At 42.9% G+C, this 20,007-nt stretch overlaps 1 protein-coding gene across 2 annotated transcripts in view; it reads right to left on the bottom strand.

The window, feature by feature from the left end:
- The window catches only part of KHDRBS3 (KH RNA binding domain containing, signal transduction associated 3), a 113,318-nt gene that overhangs the window by 63,316 nt on the left and 29,995 nt on the right, over nucleotides 1-20,007 (bottom strand). For both annotated transcript variants that reach the window (XR_004693199.3, XM_035125026.3), the window contains exon 2: nucleotides 5,355-5,476. Coding sequence is in view for 1 of the 2 variants with exons in the window: in XM_035125026.3 (XP_034980917.1) it covers nucleotides 5,355-5,476 (122 nt within the window). In the remaining variant the exon portion in view is untranslated. The remainder of the gene's footprint in view (nucleotides 1-5,354; nucleotides 5,477-20,007) is intronic.

The raw sequence follows: 20,007 nt of genomic DNA, 5'->3' as shown, positions 1-20,007 counted from the left end.
CAAGACTTTTACTGTGTCAAAAATGACCCGCGGAACTTACTTTTCAGCCACTTTTATAATATAAACCTAAAGTAGTTTTAAGCTCATGCGAGGCTGATGCAGCTGTAATTCTAGCATAGCCATTAAGTGATCATGGATAGGTTGCAGGATCGTGGGCTCCTTCCCCTATTTCCTTCCTGCTCACTCACAAGTTCCCCCTCTTCCTGTTTCATCAGTACTGCATGTGTCCAACTTTAATCTTTGGCCAATGAAACTACAGGGTCACTCAATGCTAGCTTCTTTTTTTAAACAAAGTTTTGATATTGACACCAGATACCCTACTGGCACAGGGTAAAGGGGAGAAGGCATTAGGGCCGCAGATTGGTCCTGCATCACTCTCGCATTCCTCTTCCCTGCTAGCAAGCAGGAACAAACAAGATCCTTTGTTTAGCCAAGACCTAGCCTTGACTTCAAGTGTTTTTGGAGCAAAACAAACCATGATCCCTGGTTTGAATCCAACTTCAAGCCAAGGATTGTGGTTTGCTTGCTCCTGTTCGCTTCTCATAAGGAGCTAATAAATAATTATTATTATTATACCCCACCAATTTGGCTGGGTTTCCCCAGTCACTCTAGGCAGCTTACCACATATATAAAAACATAGTAAAACATGAAGCATTAAAAACTCCCTGATACAGGGCCGCCTTCAGATGTCTTCTAAAAGTTGTGTAGTTCTTTTATCTCCTTGACATCTGATGGGAGGGTGTTCCACGGGGTGGGCGCCACTACTGAGAAGACCTTCTGCCTGGTTCCCTGTAACTTTGCTTCTTGCAGTGAAAGAACCAGCAGAAGACCCTTGGAGGAGGACCTCAGTGTCCAGGATGAGCGTTTGGGGTGGAGATGTTCCTTCAGGTATACTGGACCAACGCCGTTTAGGGCTTTAAAGGTCAGCAGCAACACTTTGAATTGTGCTCAGAAACGTACTGGGAGCCAGTGAAGATCTTTTAGAATTGGTGTTATATGGTCCCAGTGACCAGACCCAGTCATCAGTCTAGCTGCTGCATTCTGGATTAGTTGTAGTTTCTGAGTCACCTTCAAGGGTAGCCCCACACATTGCAGTAGTCCAAGCAGGAGATAACTAGAGTATGCACCACTCTGGCAAAACAGTCTGCAGGCAGGTAGGTTCTCAGCCTGCATACCAGATGGAGCTGGTAGACAGTTGCCCTGGACACAGAATTGACCTGCACCTCCATGGAAAGCTGTGAATCCAAAATGACTCCCAGGCTGTGCACCTGGTCCTTCAGGGGGTGTGATGAGGGAACGATCTGAATGATCATGATGGACCATTAACCACGGCCTACCATGGTGTGGGAACACGCCCACTAAGTGAGCAAGGAGCAGTTAGGGGAGGGAATGGCCCAATCCCACAGTCTACTCCTTATCACAGAATTCTAGTTAATAGCTAAAGCAGGATTTGCACAGGCTCTTAACTATCATGACCTCTCCATGGAATTACAGGGGAGCCAACAAAACTTCAAGATTAGCAAGCTTCATGTCCAGGATTCTTTGAAGGAAGTAATGACAATTTGGTGAGGGCAGCTGTTGTTGGTTTTTATTTTTAGTAGATGTAGCCTCAAACAATTAGTAAAAGCACTGAAGGGGGGGGGAGAGAGAACCCTCCAGACATCAATATTGCCTTGTCGACAATTCCCTCATTTTATTAGAAAACAATCATAGCTTAAAATGGTGCTCCATAGTTAACTTACATAAAGATCTGCTTTTTAGTTTAATGGAACAGTGGTCAATATATTTCAAACCCTGTCATGATTTAATGATTACAAGGCTTCTTTTGCAGTAATAGAGCCGTCTGAAATACACAGCCAGGTATGCTATTAAGGGAAAGCAATATAAATAAATCTTCAATGCATTCCTAAATGAGGAATTATTCATTTACAGTAAACCATGCAAGAAATCTATATCACAATGTCAAGTAGCTACTTTAAGATATAAATCTGAAGGCAGAACATTCATACAGACCCAAAATATCAATTAGGAAATATTAAACTTCAGCTCTGTTACTGATGCAAGCAATTTGGAAAGCCAAGATTTTTTTCTTTTTCATTTTTGAGGATACGCAGCAATAACGATGCTGCTCTTTGCAGTCTTCCCACATAACCACAGCCCTGTGAATAGTGTTTACAATCTAAAATATAGATTTCAATGCATAATTAATTGCCGTTGTTGAACTTGCATTCCCTTTGATATCAATAGAGATATCCTGTTCATGTTGTTCACTTGATTCTTATTACTGGGATGCATCAGATGCTACAGAAGCTGGAACTCTTCTTCAAAGAATGATGTAGAGCCATAGTACACATAACACTAAAAAAAAAGAACAACAGTCCTCTTGTGTACTCATCTCTTCAGGTGTCAGCAATATTCCTAAGAAATAACTGGCACAAGGCAAAGGTAAAGGGACCCCTGACCGTTAGGTCCAGTCGCGGATGACTCTGGGGTTGTGGTGCTCATCTCACTTTACTGGCCGAGGGAGCCGGCGTACAGCTTCCGGGTCATGTGGCCAGCATGACTAAGTCGCTTCTGGCGAACCAGAGCAGTGCACGGAAACACCATTTACCTTCCCGCTGGAGCGGTACCTATTTCTCCACTTGCACTTTAACGTGCTTTCGAACTGCTAGGTTGTCAGGAGCTGGGACCGAGCAATGGGAGCTCACCCCATCGCGGGGATTCGAACCGCCGACCTTCTGATCGGCAAGCCCTAGGCTCTGTGGTTTTAGACCACAGCGCCACCCACATCCCTAACTGGCACAAAGGAAACCTGAAATAAGCTTCCGGAGTGGCTCAATTACAACATGTCTAAAGAGCTAACAACTCTTAGGGTGTATCTGCACCATAGACCAAGCTTACCCACCTGATGTCCTGCAAATGTTTTGAACTTCCAACTCCCATACTCTCTTATCATTTGGTAATGCTAGCTTGGGGCTGAAGGAAGTGGAGCCCAAAACATCTGGAAGAACCAGGTTGGAGAAGGCTGCCAAAGACTTAAAACTAGTTTAATGTGAACTCTGGGAACTGTAGTTCTGTAATGTTGGCTAAGTATCCCCAGCAGAGAATATTCTATGGGCCCTCACCAAACTGTAAATGCTAGGTTACTTTGCAGAAAACCCAAACAGTTAAAACCAGGATAAAAAGGATAAAGCTTTTCAGCATAGATGTTTCAGTTACTGGGCTGCCTTGCTACTTAGTACTGACTTCAGTTCGTTAATGAATAAGTAAATAGTCTCCGGTCTCAATATTTAATGTGTGTCCCATATTGCTATTATAAAAATGTGTTACAGATCCTTGGGACACCCCAATTCTTTGCTTTCCTCTACTGTGAAAACCATCCATTTATTCCACCATCCTCAAGAGAGACTAAAAATGCAAGACACAAGGAATGACATGAATCACTTAAGGAAATTGAGGGAGCCCCTTAGTTAGCAGGAGAATTGCTCCTGAATAATTCTACAGCAAATGGGGAGGTTGCTTCATCATTAGGAGAGATTCTCTTGAGAGATCCATTCCCTGAACCAAGAAGAGTCAAGGGACAGGCCTTCAACTCATATACTCAATCACCAGGCAAGAACATCCAAATCAGGAAACTCTACTGCCATGCAGAAGAACCAGTGTGGTGCATTGGTTAGAGTGTTGGACGAGAACTTGGGAGACCCATTCAAGCATGAAGCTCACTGGGTGACCTTGGGCCAGCCACTCACTCTCAACCTAGCCTACCTCACAAGGTTCTTATGAGGATAAAATGGGGAGTAGAATTATGTATGCCACCTAGAGCTCCTGGGAGGAAACGTAGGCTACAAATAGGATGAATGAGTTTCATTTAATGATGGGGAAATAGAATTTCTAAGGCCGGTTTAGGTACAAACCACTCTCTGGTCTAACAACTCTTGGGTCTGCTGGATCCTACCCTGCTGGTCCTTGCTGACCTTGCTATTGGACTGCCCTCATAATAATTCCAACTGCATAATTCATCTGCAGTGTTCACTCATCAGCAGAAGCAAGCTTGCAAACAGCCTGGCACTGGAGCTTCAACAAAACTAATTTCTGAAGCAGAGTCACTGTCCGCAAAAAGGGTCCAAAAGGCTGGTTTGTTGTTGTTGTTGTTGTTTTTAAAAAATATTCACGCAAAAATTTATTTGTTACAAAGGAATCAGTACACTTTAAACAGCTCGATACAACTAAATAGCCCTGTAAAAAAAAAGGGACCTATCAGGTTGTACAAGATAAAATAGCCTCATTTTGTTGTATCAAGATGTACATGTTATAATTTCACATTAATTTTATTTTTATTGTAAACTGCCCTGTGATCCTTGGATAAAGGGTGGTATAGAAATTTAAACAGTAATAATAATAACAATATTTTTAATTAGGTAGTAGCAAAAGAATACATGTGGCCTTACTCTACCAAAGTGATTCCATCCAGCCCTTTGCCTAATGTCATTAAGAGTAGAGAAATGTTGTTGTTGTTGTTGTTGTTGTTGTTGTTGTTGTTGTTGTTGTTGTTGTTGTTGTTGTTGTTGTTGTTGTTGTTTGGGGGGTGGCATCAAAAGCCAAAAAGGAAGTGGGTGGAGGTGAAAGAGCTCTTTGCAAGCAATCAGTTCAGACCTGCCCCTTCCCAGTAGGGAGCAGGAGAGAGAAAGAGGGGTGGGCCTCAACATAAGGAGGTTCCCCACTCTTGGGTTTAGATTACAGAACTTCCATAATAATGTAGTGAGTTGGATCTTATGTTGCAAGTTTTTATGCAAGCAAAATCAGGTTCGCCTTTTCCTCGTGTCTACAGAACTTGAGGATTTCTCCCACAGTTCTGAGGGGCCTGGAAATGAACCTGTGTGTTTTGGACCAGATCAGACCTGCCTAATGGCCAGCTTTTGCATTTGCAAAATCCAGCTGCATCCATTGTAGTTTCGTGAATCCCAAGAGGCCTCACAGTGCAACCTGACACTTGAACTGCACCTAATACAGCTTCCTTTCTCACACCATCTTATTAAACAAGATGCAGACAGAGGTGGTTTCACTATCAGCAAAGCATGTTTTCTCTTTCTTTGCTCGGTTTTTTTTTCTTTCACACACACACACACACACCCCACACAACAGTTCTGCAAAAGTTGAACGTTTGCACAAGTTTTTGGCCAAATAAAGAAAATGCCCTACGGTGGATTTTTCTTCTTCTTCTGGGTCCACTTGGATGCTGCTGCTTTAAATCATTTTTTTTAAAATTATATTTAAAATTTAATATATATATTTTTAAAGCAAACTGCCCGTAACATCCAAAGCAAAACAGGTGGTGGTAATGACACTGAACTTACCTTGGGAAACTGTTTTACTGGAATTAATACTTTCTGCCCCAATTTCATATTTTTGTTAATCACTACATCAATGTACTTGTCTTCTTCTTTGCCTTCTTCCCCTTTTTGGAATTTTTCAATTTCTGCAACAGAGAGAACAAAATTTGTTTTTAGCGTTAATTTCCCCTAACTGCTTTGAACTTATCTTCTGATTCACATAGAAGTTTTTTCTTCAGGGCAATTTTGAAAAATCTCACAGTACGCAACACAGGAATCTGGTCTATTTGTCCATCTAGTCAGGTACTCTGTTCTGTGGCTGACAGCAGCACCTTCAGAAATCAATTAATACTTGGTCGCTTTAACAGGGGGTGCCGTGGATGTAATCTGCATGGATGCACCCTAGCACTTCATGTTATGCTCCTTCCGCATACGTACATTGCCCTGATTTAAGCAATGGAGAGCAAAACACAGCTGTTGAATCCCAGATTTCACTGCAATTTATGGCTGTCTGTCTTCATGGTTCCAGATACACTTGGAAATCACCATGGGCCAAAGATTTGAGGTTATATGGAAAAAGGAGGCAGAAATATGCCTTTATCTGGTTGGTTTCTTCACTGCTGCTCAAACTCATACAATTTATCAGTCAGGGAGATGAATCCTCTACCTTTCCTTTTTAAGAAGTCATCTAATCTAGCAGCTACCAAGTGGAACCTACAATGAAGCGTTGCAATGCATTGTTCCTGTTCAAGAATACTATATGCTGTAATGTAAAGGTAAAGGGACCCCTGACCATTAGGTCCAGTTGTGACCGACTCTGGGGTTGTGGGGCTCATCTCGCATTATTGGCCAAGGGAGCCGGCGTACAGCTTCCAGGTCATGTGGCCAGCATGACAAAGCCGTTTCTGGTGAACCAGAGCAGTGCACGGAAACGCCGTTTACCTTCCCGCTGTAGCGGTTCCTATTTATCTACTTGCACTTTGACATGCTTTAGAACTGCTAGGTTGGCAGGAGCTGGGACCGAGCAATGAGAGCTCACCCTGTTGCAGGGATTCGAACCGCCGACCTTCTGATCAGCAAGCCCTAGGCTCTGTGGTTTAACCCACAGCGCCACCTGATGCAAAGGGCCTTCCAATCTCCAGCTCCCCACCCCCAATATCTGTTCTTTTCCAAATGACCCTCAACATCCCATGGCTCCTAAAAAATGTCAGGATCTCACTGGACTCTTGGAAGGGGTTGTCCACTTAGGTTATAAATGTGGTGGTTACTTCTTGCAAAGTGCTGGGCCGGATCTGAAAGTAGCCTTCTGTCATGGGAAGGGAACCTTTGGATTAAGCCCAACAAAGAAATTCTGGGACAGTTCCTCTTTTAGGTTTAACGCACGCTGTGTAAAACTACTTCCTTCCATGCGCTCTTCCTCCTCCTAAGAGGAAAGTGTTCTATTCCTGGGCCTTAATCAGCTGCTCCCTAAAGACATTTAGGACTTCATACACCCTGAAAGAGGCAAGGAACGTTGTCAGCACGTTCAGAACTTTGCAGTTCCAAATTAGAAGCGGGCGGATTTGAGAAAGGAAGAAATTAATCCTACACAACTCTTCAATTATTCTCAAATAGTTTTTTTCGCCATTTAAGAAGGGCTAAACCTGAACACAGTATTCCTAAGTACCTCATTAATGATGCCGATACAATGAATATTCATTATCACGGAGAAGTATATTTAGCCATCATTTGTTCCGCTTTCTCCCAAACTCTTCATTAAACTCAAAAAGGCCTCTGTTGAGGCGTTGGTAAAATATCCCATGTGAAGAGGGCCGCCTTAAAATAAACCCATTCTGTACCTATGGAGGCACATTCCCGGTGACAGTACTTAGCATTTATAAGGCACATAGTCGTGATCAAAGTGTGACACATGCAGTAATCCCTGAAACTGCTCTGTAAAACAGATGGGTGTTATTGTCCCCATATTGCAAACTGGGGGTTAGACACTGCTAACCTGCCTCGGGGCAATGAAGTACACAGCTGAGAGCAGCACACATATTCAGCATTTCCCCCTCGAAACAGAAGAGGCAGAGTAAATGGCCACAAAGCTTTTATGGGCGATTTTATTTTAGTTAGGAATTTAACTTCGGTTTGGAACCCCACTGTCAAACTTGCAGGCAAGGGCTGCCCTCCTAAAATGAAGTTAGGACTGCCAACCTCTGCAACTGCCAGTGTAACTGCTTTTGCCAGAAAACATTATTTTGGAAACAGGACCGAAAACAAACAAACACACACACACACACACACACACACACACACACACAGGCCATGCAATAAGCAAAAGTGCAAACATCTGCTGTTTTGCTTCATTATGAAGCTACCCCCCCCCTTCCCGGCACAAAGAATTCTTAACCCGAAACCAGTTCCTAAATATGTTAAGGACGAAACTGCAAGTATGCAGTTAAACTTTTTTTTTTTTTTAAATCATATTGGATCAGCATTCCCCCCCCCCCAAAAAAAGCAGCAGAAAAAATGTTTACAAATCAAGAACATGATGGAAAACTGGGGGAGCTGGCATTTCCTTGGAAGAAGAGCAATCCTAAAGTTGAGACAGCCCTACAGATACTAAAGAGAGAACAGTGTTAAACTGCAGTAAAAAAAAAAATACTATAAGGAACAAACAATACTGGGAGCTGCTATGAACAGCTGCTATGGAACCTGTTCATTAGTGTAAGAGCCAGGTTAGACTAAGGCTGCATACAAACCATTCCTTTAAAGCACATTCAAAGCACATTCCCCCCTTCAAAGAATTCTGGGTACTGCAGTAAAAGTGATTTTAACTCTGCAGTGTTAGAAACTGAGATACGAAAGCTAGGAGTGAAATGGTACCTTAAATCTAGGTTATGGGCACAACAAAGCTATGCCTAGGCACACTTTATTGATAACAAGAATGCAAAGCTGAAAATGAATGATCTGCAGCTAAAATATTATGTTCATTTTTCACATGGTCTAGTCCTTCCCCTGCTCACCCACCTCATACTCTTAAGAGGGTCTCTTCCATGGGTAGGCAAACTAAGGCCCAGGGGCTGGATCCGGCCCAACCACCTTCTAAATCCGGCCCGCGGACGGTCTGGGAATCAGCATGTTTCTACATGAGTAGAATATGTGCTTTTATTTAAAATGCATCTCTGGATTATTTGTGGGGCATAGGAATTCGTTTTTTGTTTTGTTTTTCCAAAATATAGTCCTGCCCCCCACAAGGTCTGAGGGACAGGGGACCGGCCCCCTGCTTAAAAAGTTTGCTGACCCCTGGTCTCTTCTTTAGTCTTCAGAGAGTAGCTGGAAGTGGCAAAGCAGAAAAAGGTCATCCTTTCCTTCCACTTTGCAGTTTTAATCTGAAATCTTAGGCGCAGTACAAACTACTCTGGCTAATGAAATTCCCTGCCGCAAAATGCGCCTAGAACAAACCATGGGAGTTTTGAACACTGTAACTCTGTGAAGGAGGGTAACCTACAGGGCCCAGAATTCTTTGAGGGAAAGGATGTGCTTCCAAGGTGTGATGTGTACACAGCCTAAATTATGATTGGCTTAGCCTAGGTCAGTTTTTCCCAACCCAATGCCCTTTCCAGACATGTTGGGCTACCGTTCTGGTCAGCCACAGCCGGCATGGTCAATAGGAGCCAAAATATCTGGAAGGCATTAGGGTGGGGAAGGCTAGCCTAGGTAGACTTGGTCCAAATCAAATGGCACATATGCCTTCAGAATAGCCTGCACTTGTTTTGACTACAATGCCACACAAGGCAACGCTCCTGCCCAAGGCTTAGGCACTATGGCAACTCCCCGAAGTATCTCAAAACACTTAAAACGCAACACAACTTATGCAAACATCCCCATTTCTATCAGCTTGAGAAAGGATATGATGCACAACTCTTTATATTTTGCTAGAGTGGAACAAAAATGAATATGCTTAGTTTAAGTTTGGGTTCCACATGCAAGCTTCATATGAAGCAAGTAGTTTAAGCCAGAAAAACATCTACTTCTGCTTCATTGACTATGCAAAAGCCTTTGACTGTGTCGACCACAGCAAACTATAGCAAGTTCTTAAAGAAATGGGAGTGCCTGATCACCTCATCTGTCTCCTGAGAAATCTCTATGTGGGACAAGAAGCTACAGTTAGAACTGGATATGGAACAACTGATTGGTTCCAAATTGGGAAAGGAGTACGACAAGGTTGTATATTGTCTCCCTGCTTATTTAACTTATATGCAGAATTCATCATGCGAAAGGCTGGACTAGATGAATCCCAAGCCGGAATTAAGATTGCTGGAAGAAATATCAACAACCTCAGATATGCAGATGACACAACCTTGATGGCAGAAAGCGAGGAGGAATTAAAGAACCTTTTAATGAGGGTTAAAGAGGAGAGCGCAAAATATGGTCTGAAGCTCAACATCAAAAAAACCAAGATCATGGCCACTGGTCCCATCACCTCCTGGCAAATAGAAGGGGAAGAAATGGAGGCAGTGAGAGATTTTACTTTCTTGGGCTCGTTGATCACTGCAGATGGTGACAGCAGTCACGAAATTAAAAGACGCCTGCTTCTTGGGAGAAAAGCAATGACAAACCTAGACAGCATCTTAAAAAGCAGAGACATCAACATGCCAACAAAGGTTTGTACAGTTAAAGCTATGGTTTTCCCAGTAGTGATGTATGGAAGTGAGAGCTGGACCATAAAGAAGGCTGATCACTGAAGAATTGATGCTTTTGAATTATGGTGCTGGAGGAGACTCTTGAGAGTCCCATGGACTGCAAGAAGATCAAACCTATCCATTCTGAAGGAAATCAGCCCTGAGTGCTCCCTGGAAGGACAGATCGTGAAGCTGAGGCTCCAATACTTTGGCCACCTCATGAGAAGAGAAGAATCTTTGGAAAAGACCCTGATGTTGGGAAAGATGGAGGGCACACGGAGAAGGGGACAACAGAAGATGAGATGGTTGGACAGTGTTCTTGAAGCTACAAACATGAGTTTGACCAAACTGCGGGAGGCAGTGCAAGACAGGAGTGCCTGGTGTGCTCTGGTCCATGGGGTCACGAAGAGTCGGACACGACTAAACGACTAAACAACAAGAAGTTTAAGCTTGGGTTTTTATGTGAGCTGCACAACCATTTCAGTGAATCAAGACTTTGATTTGGATTGTTCTGCGCATCTGTTGTTTTGTTCTGTGCTCTTCGGGCTCTGCTTACAAATTAGTAAAATGTATTCTCTCCTATATTTCCCAGGGATGATAACCTGGATAAACAAATGTCCAATTGCATCAGCATTCATTGATTATGGCTAAAGAGTTTTACGGCGTCAACCTTTAAAAATGGAAAACTTTCCATTGCTATATGAAGCAACGATGGGGTTGGGAATTCACAGAAAATTTGCCATTCCCATTTTACGCTAAACAGCCGCATTCGTCTATGCAGCCATAGAGGGCTATCAAGATTACCATATTTTTCTGTGTATAAGATTATATTTTTTTCCTAAATTTTTGAAGTTTAAAATAAGGGGCAGTCTTATACATGGATAGTGCATAGTGCATTTTCTTAATTTGGGGTTTAAAAAAGGGGGTTGTCTTATACATGGGGGCATCTTATACAGGGAAAAATATGGAAACTTTTATAATCATTATCTAATATTAATATTAATATTTACTTCTATTTATTATTAATTGAGGGCAAACTAGCATAGAATCATAGAATATTAGAATTGGAAGGGACCCAAGGGTCATCTATGATGCAATGAAGTCTAAAAAGAGCTCCACGTGGAACCAGAAGTTGCAAGCTGCCTACTGTCACTTTGACCAGTTTCTCGCTACCACAAAATAAGTGTCAAATGTGACCTTGTCCATTCTCCTTATTTCCACTTCTGTTTTGAGGAAGCATGAAACCCAGGTGCTATCAAAGTAGCCCCAAAACTCACTGCAGGAATGTTTCCAGTATATAGCATAATAAATTAATAGTGGATAGCCAAGCCAGAGCAATGAGGAAATCCAATCAGATTTTCAAGGTCGAATGAGCAGGAGGATTTGCCTTTCCTTAATCCCTAGATTACATTCTGTACTACTAGTAGGCTTTGTGCGTCTCCTAGCTCAAATATAATAGATGAACATGTGATTAAGGTTTCTGATAATGCTAAGGATTAAAATCCTGTGTTCCCAAACCATGGACCCAAATGTTTATAGTAGTCCAGAAATTCATGTCAGTGGAGGAATTACTGGATTTTGTTCAGAGCAGAGTAGGCTAAGCAAGGATTGCTTCCCGCTGAACCCACATGGCAGACCATAATATAATTGAGTGCATTAGATAATGGAAAAGTAGACTTGTTTCACTTTAATCTCAAAGATAGAATTAAATCTTCCTCTGAGAGGACTATTATTGTCAGCTATGTTACTTCTATTAAAGTTGTGTGCAAAAGAATTTAGGGCCTTATTAAATTGATGTGCTGCTGTTTTTTCTTCCTGCCGCACATACTTCCTGCTCTATAGACTTCCATCAGCAGCCAAGGCCAAACAGGAAACACTTGGATCTACAATACATAGACACTTCTGCAAAACCAGGAGTCCTTCTGCTTTATCAAATACATTTTCCGCAAAAATGAGCTCCACATTCAAAATATTCTAACTGGTGGTGCCAGTGGTTGGGTCTTCCTGGGTGACGCCAACCCACAACAGAGCCTTCTCAGTGGCAGCCCCCTATTTGTGCAAGTCCCTTCCCTGGTGAGGTGTGCCAGTCTCCATCACTAACATTCCTGCTGACCCTGGCATTTGATGGCTGAAAGATACTCTTCCCAGCAATCTTGAAATGATTAGCTGTGAGGGTAATGTGGTTGTTCTACATCTTTTTAGACGTTTCAAGTATTTATTATTATTATTCATTCCACCACTTATATGTTTGTCACCCTGGGTTCTTTTGGGGGGAAAGCTGGGACAGAAATGTAATATAAATAAATATTTATCCCTCTTTCGTTCTGCCAGCATACAAAGACCCTTCTCAGGACTCTGCCAGTGGGGTTTTATTTATTTTATTTTTATTTTAGCATGACAAATGCAAGTGAAGTTATGAGGTGTCTCTCTGTTTGAAAATGAAGCTGTCCCAAGGAGTAGCTTAAGCTTTGCTTAAGACATTCATTTTGCCTAGTACATTATCAAGGTTATTATCACAAAATAAATCTTCAATAGGGTTCATAATGGTGCTTTAAATCACAACAGTAAGCTCTACAGCTTGATCTTAAAGTTTACCTTACCGCCTCTCCCAGTATGCCCCGCAGAGGACATTAAGGTCCACAAATAATAACATACTGGAGATCCCGAGTCACAAGGTAGTTAGGCTGGCCTCGACCAGGACCAGGGCCTTGTCAGTACTGGCCCCAACCTGGTGGAACGCTCTGTCTCAGGAGACTAGGGCCCTGCGGGATTTGTCATCTTTTCGTAGGGCCTGCAAGACACAGCTGTTCCGCTTGGCCTTTGGACTGACGCAGTCTGACCCCGGGGTTACCCTCCCCTAAGGTTTTATCTTATAATGGTTTTATCTTACTTGTAGATTTCTAATATTAAAATTAAATTTTAACATTGTATTAATCTGCATTTTAATTGAATTGTTTCTTTTATACTTGCGTTGATATTTTTGCTGTTAGCCGCCCTAAGCCCGGTCTTGACTGGGAAGGGCGGGATATAAATATTATTATTATTATTATTATTATTATTATTATTATTATTATTATTATTATGACGGACTGCAATCGTAATGGGCTGGGTTCTACATACAACTACAGGCATACCTTGGAGATACTGTAAGTTCCGTTCCAGACTGCCGCAATAAAGCCAATCACACTTTTTTTGCTTCCCAGTGCATAAAAAAAGTTATGTTCACACTATAAAGTAAAGGTAAAGGGACCTGTTCCAAGTTATATACCTACTCCCTTTTGTAGATGCAATAGCAAACAGATTTGGCATTACTGGTTCTCCTTGCTGCTTCATAATGCCTGCTCTTTAGATGTCTGATATACACCTAAAGCCATCACTTTCATTTCTTTCTTCTCTCTAACCGCTGAAGAGCCCACCAAATTTAGGTATCTAAAGTCCTCCTTGCTGGTTTATATAACAGCTTCTAGCTATATTCTCTTCGTTTTATGGCTATCAGCATGTCCCGCTTTCATCTGTTCCACAGTTCAGAGACATTTATTTCCCTACCCTTTTGGTTATGCTTCTTTTCACATTCAGCATCATTTCCCCTCAACAGGATTCCACTAACTTCTCAAGAAATCTTTTATTTTATAACCTGTTCTTCCTCCAGAAAAGCTCAAGTCATTGATGGGACTCTTCCTTCCCCAAAAAAGTGGTACACAACCTTCAAGTCTCTCCTATGCACACCTGGCCTGCTTCTTTACCAGGTCAAATTTCTTGTCCTTCAATAGGTAACTGAACATTTTCAAAGAAAGACAAAGAAAGATTCCTTCCCCCCTCTTAGAATCATAGAATCATAGAGTTGGAAGAGACCACAAGGGCCATCCAGTCCAACCCCCTGCCAAACAGGAAACACCATCAAAGCATTCTTGACATATGCCTGTCAAGCCTCTGCTTAAAGACCTCCAAAGGAGGAGACTCCACCACACTCCTTGGCAGCAAATTCCACTGCCGAACAGCTCTTACTGTCAGGAAGTTCTTCCTAATGTTTAGGTGGAATCTTCTTTCTTGAAGTTTGAATCCATTGCTTCTTCTTTGCATTTACAATTCCAACTTGCCACTAAACTCCAACCAAGGCCTGGATGAATAACCAGGTATTCAACTGGTGCAAAATACTCAAATAAGAGTAGGTGTCAGCTTTTCTCAGAGGAGAAAGATTTTCAAAGTTATGTGCTACTTCCAAAAAGACTCTTGCCCACTGTGCTGTGCAGGAGATATCAACTAAAGGCACCACAGCCAAAATAAAATAATCCTCCTCAGCAGATCTGAAACAGGATAAACTGTTCTCTTAGGAATCCAAGTTCCAAACTGTACAGGTTTAAGGAGCACATTGGCAGCCACTGCAGAATTCTGCTAAAGGCCATTAATAAACTGAACAAATCTAAAAACTCTTTGCGATGGAAACTGGAGTAAGCAAGGCCTGAAGTAATCATGGACTCAGGAGAATATACTGCATGCCCATATCTGCAAGTATTTTGTAAGACAGCTGAAGTTTATTGCCCAATTTCTAAATCACAGGCATTGCTAATATCAGATGTACTTGATTTAAATCGTGAATTTTACCAATTACAAGCAGGTTTTGTAACGCACATTTCTTTTTAAAAGTACTACTGTCAATATACTTCAAATTATTCAAGCTGTTCCAAGACATAGAATTCCACAAAGGATGAATACTATCTGACAGTTAAATCAAGACACAGAAACATACTTTTGCAGCTCTGCTGGATCAGACGAGGACCCATCTTGTCTACCATTCTATTTCCAACAGTGGCCGGAAATATGCCTCTGAAAGCTCACAATCAGGGCAAAGAGAGGACTCTTATTTTATACCCAGCAACAGGCATCTAGAGCAGGCATCCCCAAACTTCGGCCCTCCAGATGTTTTGGACTACAATTCCCATCATCCCCGACCACTGGTCCTGTTAGCTAGGGATCATGGGAGTTGTAGGCCAAAACATCTGGAGGGCCGCAGTTTGGGGATGCCTGATCTAGAGGCACACAAGCATGGATGATCAGCTATAGTAGCCAAAGCAATAGACTTCTCTAGCCATTTGTCTACAGACCTCTTTGCAAAATATTTAACTCAGCAGCCCTCATGACGACATGTGGAAGCAAAACCTGCTCCATGTGAAGGAGCACGTTTCGACTGCTTGACTCTACTGCTCCATTTCGTGGGGCTGTACCAAGTCTTAAGCCCCCTTCCATGCATACAGTACAAATGTCTACATCAGAAAAGCCTTCATCATGCATACACCTGTACATGAAAGAAGGCTTCCTTACTGCAGATGCTGGTGCTCAAACCAGAGTGTGCAACATTGGGGTGGGGATAGACCCAGCTTTGGGGGGCATCCTTACTCCCTGTCAACCTGGTCCCTACGGCCCACTAGTGGGTGTTTCAGGATTCTAGGTGGGCGGTAGGGGGTTCTATGGCACAAGCTGAATGCTCCTTCCATTGAGCACTGGTGGGCTGTAAGGAAATTTTACCATCAAGAAAGATGCATTAGTGGGTGGTAGGTATAAAAAGGTTGACTACCCCTGCAATAATGCATAGCCAGCACTTCTGAAAGAGGCTCTAGTGCAGGGGTCAGCAACCTTTTTCAGCCGTGGGCCAGTCCACCGTCCCTCCGGCCATGTGACTATATTTTGAAGGGGGGGAGATGAACGAATTCCTATGACCCACAAATAACCCAGAGATGCATTTTAAATAAAAGCACACATTCTACTCATGTAAAAACACCAGGCAGGCCCCCACAAATAACCCATAAAAATGCATTTTAAATAAAAGGACACATTCTACTCATGTAAAAACACGCTGATTCCCAGACCGTCCATGGGCCTGCTTGAGAAAGCAATTGGGCCGCATCTGGCCCACGGGCCTTAGGTTGCCTACCCTTGCTCTAGTGTTATTTGCAAGGAGGGGGAAATATCTATCCGTTTTTCTCCATGAATTCTCATGATTTCATAAATTTCTACACTGCTGAACACTCCTTATTCAGGAACAGTCCCACTGAGTACAATACAGATTACACTGAAGCTTTTGCTGTCTTTTCACCATCATTGTGCAAGATACATGTAGGATATTGTGTGTGCATGCCCACCCCCAAAAAACCCATACCCATACAAACAGGTGCAACTAAAATTTCAACCAAAAATAATACACCAAAAAATAACTAATACATGGAGAGGAGGATTTCTCTTGGTATTCAACAAAAACTACTTCAGTAGTAGTAGTAATAATAATAATTTATTATTTATACCCCGCCCATCTGGCTGGGTTTCCCCTGCCACTCTGGGCGGCTTCCAACAAACATTAAAATACATCAAATATCACAGATTAAAAACTTCCCTAAACAGGACTGTCTTTAGGTATTTTCTAAATGTCAGGTAGTTGTTTATCTCTCTAACCTCTGATGGGAGGGTGTTCCACAGGGCGGGTGCCACTACCGAGAAGGCCCTCTGCCTGGTCCCCTGTAGCTTTGCTTCTCGCAGTGAGGGAACCGCCAGAAGGCCCTCGGCGCTGGACCTCAGTGTCCGGGCAGAACGATGGGGGTGGAGACGCTCCTTCAGGTATACTGGACCGAGGCCGTTTAGGGCTTTAAAGGTCAGCACCAACACTTTGAACTGTGCTCGGAAATGTACTGGGAGCCAATGTAGGTCTTTCAGGACCGGTGTTATGTGGTCTCGGCGGCTGCTCCCAGTCACCAGTCTAGCTGCTGCATTCTGGATTAGTTGCAGTTTCCGGGTCACCTTCAAAGGTAGCCCCACATAGAGCGCATTGCAGTAATCCAAGCGGGAGATAACCAGAGCATGCACCACTCTGGCGAGGCAGTCCGCAGGCAGGTAGGGACTCAGCCTGCGTACCAGATGGAGCTGATAGACAGCTGCCATGGACACAGAATTAACCTGTGCCTCCTCCATGGACAGCTGTGAGTCCAAAATGACTCCCAGGCTGCACACCTGGTCCTTCAGGGGCACAGTTACCCCGTTTAGGATCAGGGAGTCCACACCTGCCCGCTTCCTGTCCTCCATAAACAGTACTTCTGTCTTGTCAGGATTCAATCTCAATCTTCCCTTTGTGTGAACCACAATTTATGCAGTCAGTCACTAATTAATTGTAGCTTCCCAACTCATCTGAACCAGCAAATTAGTTATCTGCTTTGGAATAAGCTACTTTTGTAAACAAACTTCAGACTGTGGTTCAACATCCTGACTTGTTCAGAAGCTCCTAGTCAGCTTTCCAGTTCAGAGGAAGTCAGAAACAATGGCTGAGGATTTCCTGCTTTAATCAGGCCTCACACAATGGGGGCAAAAGGGGCTCGTTCATTTCTGAGCATAGGTTTTGATCACCAAACCACAGCTAGTCTTTTTGCCTCCTGTTGATATACTCTACTTTTCTGTATTTATATACAAAACCGAATAAGAGGAACATAATATTGGCTAAACAAGTCTCGTTAGGAAATAAAGGCAAAATTCAATTATTTTAACAGAATGTGAATTCCTCAAGTTTCTCCTAGTAGAAGGGTTTTTTTTCATTTCCCCCAAGACAGACATACCAGGAATAAACAGTACGAGAACACAGCAAGATAAAAAGTACTGTATCAGAAAAATGGAACGACTTGCTATACTCATGCAGACACTCTTCTATTCCCCCATAATTATGTTTTCCCTGCTCCCGTCTGTTTCTGTTCCATCTTCGTTAGTTATTTTGACATGCAAAAATCAAGTCTAGACATTAGCTCTCCACCCCCCTCTAAAATCAAGGCAGCGAGAGAGTTTAGGTCCTGTAAATTAGCTAGATCAGCGCAGTTTGCCCTGCACTGCTACTACAAACTCAGCATAACCCAACTACAAGCAGTGGATGTTTTGAATCAGCATTTTGGTGCAGTCCAATAATTACTTACGTTTCACCTCAAAGGTTGTTTATCTGTGCAGATAAATATGTACTTCTTAAAGGAAAAGGTGATATGGACGGAGCTTGTGTTTCTGCATCAGGAGATGATCAGACCAGGCATAGGCAAACTAGGCCCTCCCCTCCAGCTGTTTGGGGACTACAATTCCCATCATCCCTGAGCACTGGTCCTGTTAGCTAGGGATCATGGGAGCTGTACTCCCAAAACTGGGCCACTGGTCCCATCACCTCCTGGCAAATAGAAGGGGAAGAAATGGAGGCAGTGAGAGATTTTACTTTCTTGGGCTCCTTGATCACTGCAGATGGTGACAGCAGTCACGAAATTAAAAGACGCCTACTTCTTGGGAGAAAAGCAATGACAAACCTAGACAGCATCTTAAAAAGCAGAGACATCACCTTGCCGACAAAGGTCCGTATAGTTAAAGCTATGGTTTTCCCAGTCGTGATGTATGGAAGTGAGAGCTGGGCCATAAAGAAGGCTGATCGCCGAAGAATTGATGCTTTTGAATTATGGTGCTGGAGGAGACTCTTGAGAGTCCCATGGACTGCAAGAAGATCAAACCTATCCATTCTGAAGGAAACCAGCCCTGAGTGCTCACTGGAAGGACAGATCCTGAAGCTGAGGCTCCAATACTTTGGCCACCTCATGAGCAGAGAAGAATCCTTGGAAAAGACCCTGATGTTGGGAAAGAGTGAGGGCACTAGAAGAAGGGTACGACAGAGGACGAGATGGTTGGACAGTGTTCTCGAAGATACGAACATGAGTTTGACCAAACTGCGGGAGGCAGTGGAAGACAGGAGTGCCTGGCGTGCTCTGGTCCATGGGGTCATGAAGAGTCGGACACGACTAAATGACTAAACAACAACAACAACACTCCCAAAACATCTGGAGGGCTGAATTTGCCTATGCCTGGTCTAGGGCAGGGGCCTGTAATATATGAACTGAGATAGTGTTGTGCATTACTCTTTGGATTTCCTAAATCTAGACATCCCCTGGAACTATGCAAGCACACACCCAAACATGGCCCTTACACTCCATTTCCAGGTTATTCTCAATGATTCAATTATTTTAAGTAGGCCCAACCTTTGCTCAACCGACAATGACCACATGCCAGGAGCCGAAACAACTGCTCAGATCAAAATACTGGCAGAACAAGAGATCATGACTTCATGCACCAAACATGTCATGCACGCAGGCAACATCAACCATGTTGTGTGCCAATCCCTTGCAGATGACCGCAGTGCCAGGTTGTGTATTCACAGCGTTGACCAGGCACTCTCCAGTGCTTTGACTTCTCTCCTGAAGGCACACTCTTTCACTGTCTCCCGAGCCAGACAGATGCCAACCAACATTGAATGCAGGAAAACCTCTGAGCCTTGGGAATGCAAACCTCTTAAGGGATGGAGAGAGCAGAGCTACTGCCCTTGGCCATGATCTCCCTTACTTGTGTGAGGGATTTAAATGCCCAAACAGGGCCTAAGTTCCAGAGAGAATCCATTCTGAAGTCTCCTGCCTCCCACACTCAACACAAAGAACTCATTTTCCGAGATATGAAAAATAGCTATGAGAAATGTAATTGATTCTTTCCGTAATTATAATAGTAAAAGATGGACCATTACTGGAGAAACGATAATAAAAGGAACAGCTTTCTACTTAGTTGCCTTTTACAAACACAGCAGGTGCCATGGTTTGAGTAGGCTTGACACACTAAACCCTTTTAACTAAAAAAAAAAAGCCACCATTTCAAAAATGTGAATGCTGTACTTAATATTTTCACACACACAAAAAAAGAAAGGTGTATTTTGATGATGCCCACAGGCTTACTTCAACAGAAGCTAAATAAAATTGTGGGGGGGGGGGAATCTCCCCTGTAGAGAGTTGACCAAATATATTGCTACAGATTTGGAGTAACAGAGTTTGGGGGTTGCAAGGGCACCTTAACAGCTAGAGTTAGTGAATGTTCTAAATTAATAAATGGTAGAATCTAGATCATTTTTGGAATATTGAAGGGAAAATGCCAGGCCAATAAAAAAAATACAGGCTAAGCTTCTTTTCCAGGTC

The sequence above is a fragment of the Zootoca vivipara genome, chromosome 8, assembly GCF_965207765.1.
Source record: "Zootoca vivipara chromosome 8, rZooViv2.hap1.1, whole genome shotgun sequence".
In the NCBI taxonomy this organism is placed as follows: domain Eukaryota; kingdom Metazoa; phylum Chordata; class Lepidosauria; order Squamata; family Lacertidae; genus Zootoca; species Zootoca vivipara.
The sequence above is the reverse complement of the archived record's forward strand: the minus strand, read 5'-3'. Positions and strand labels throughout refer to the sequence as shown.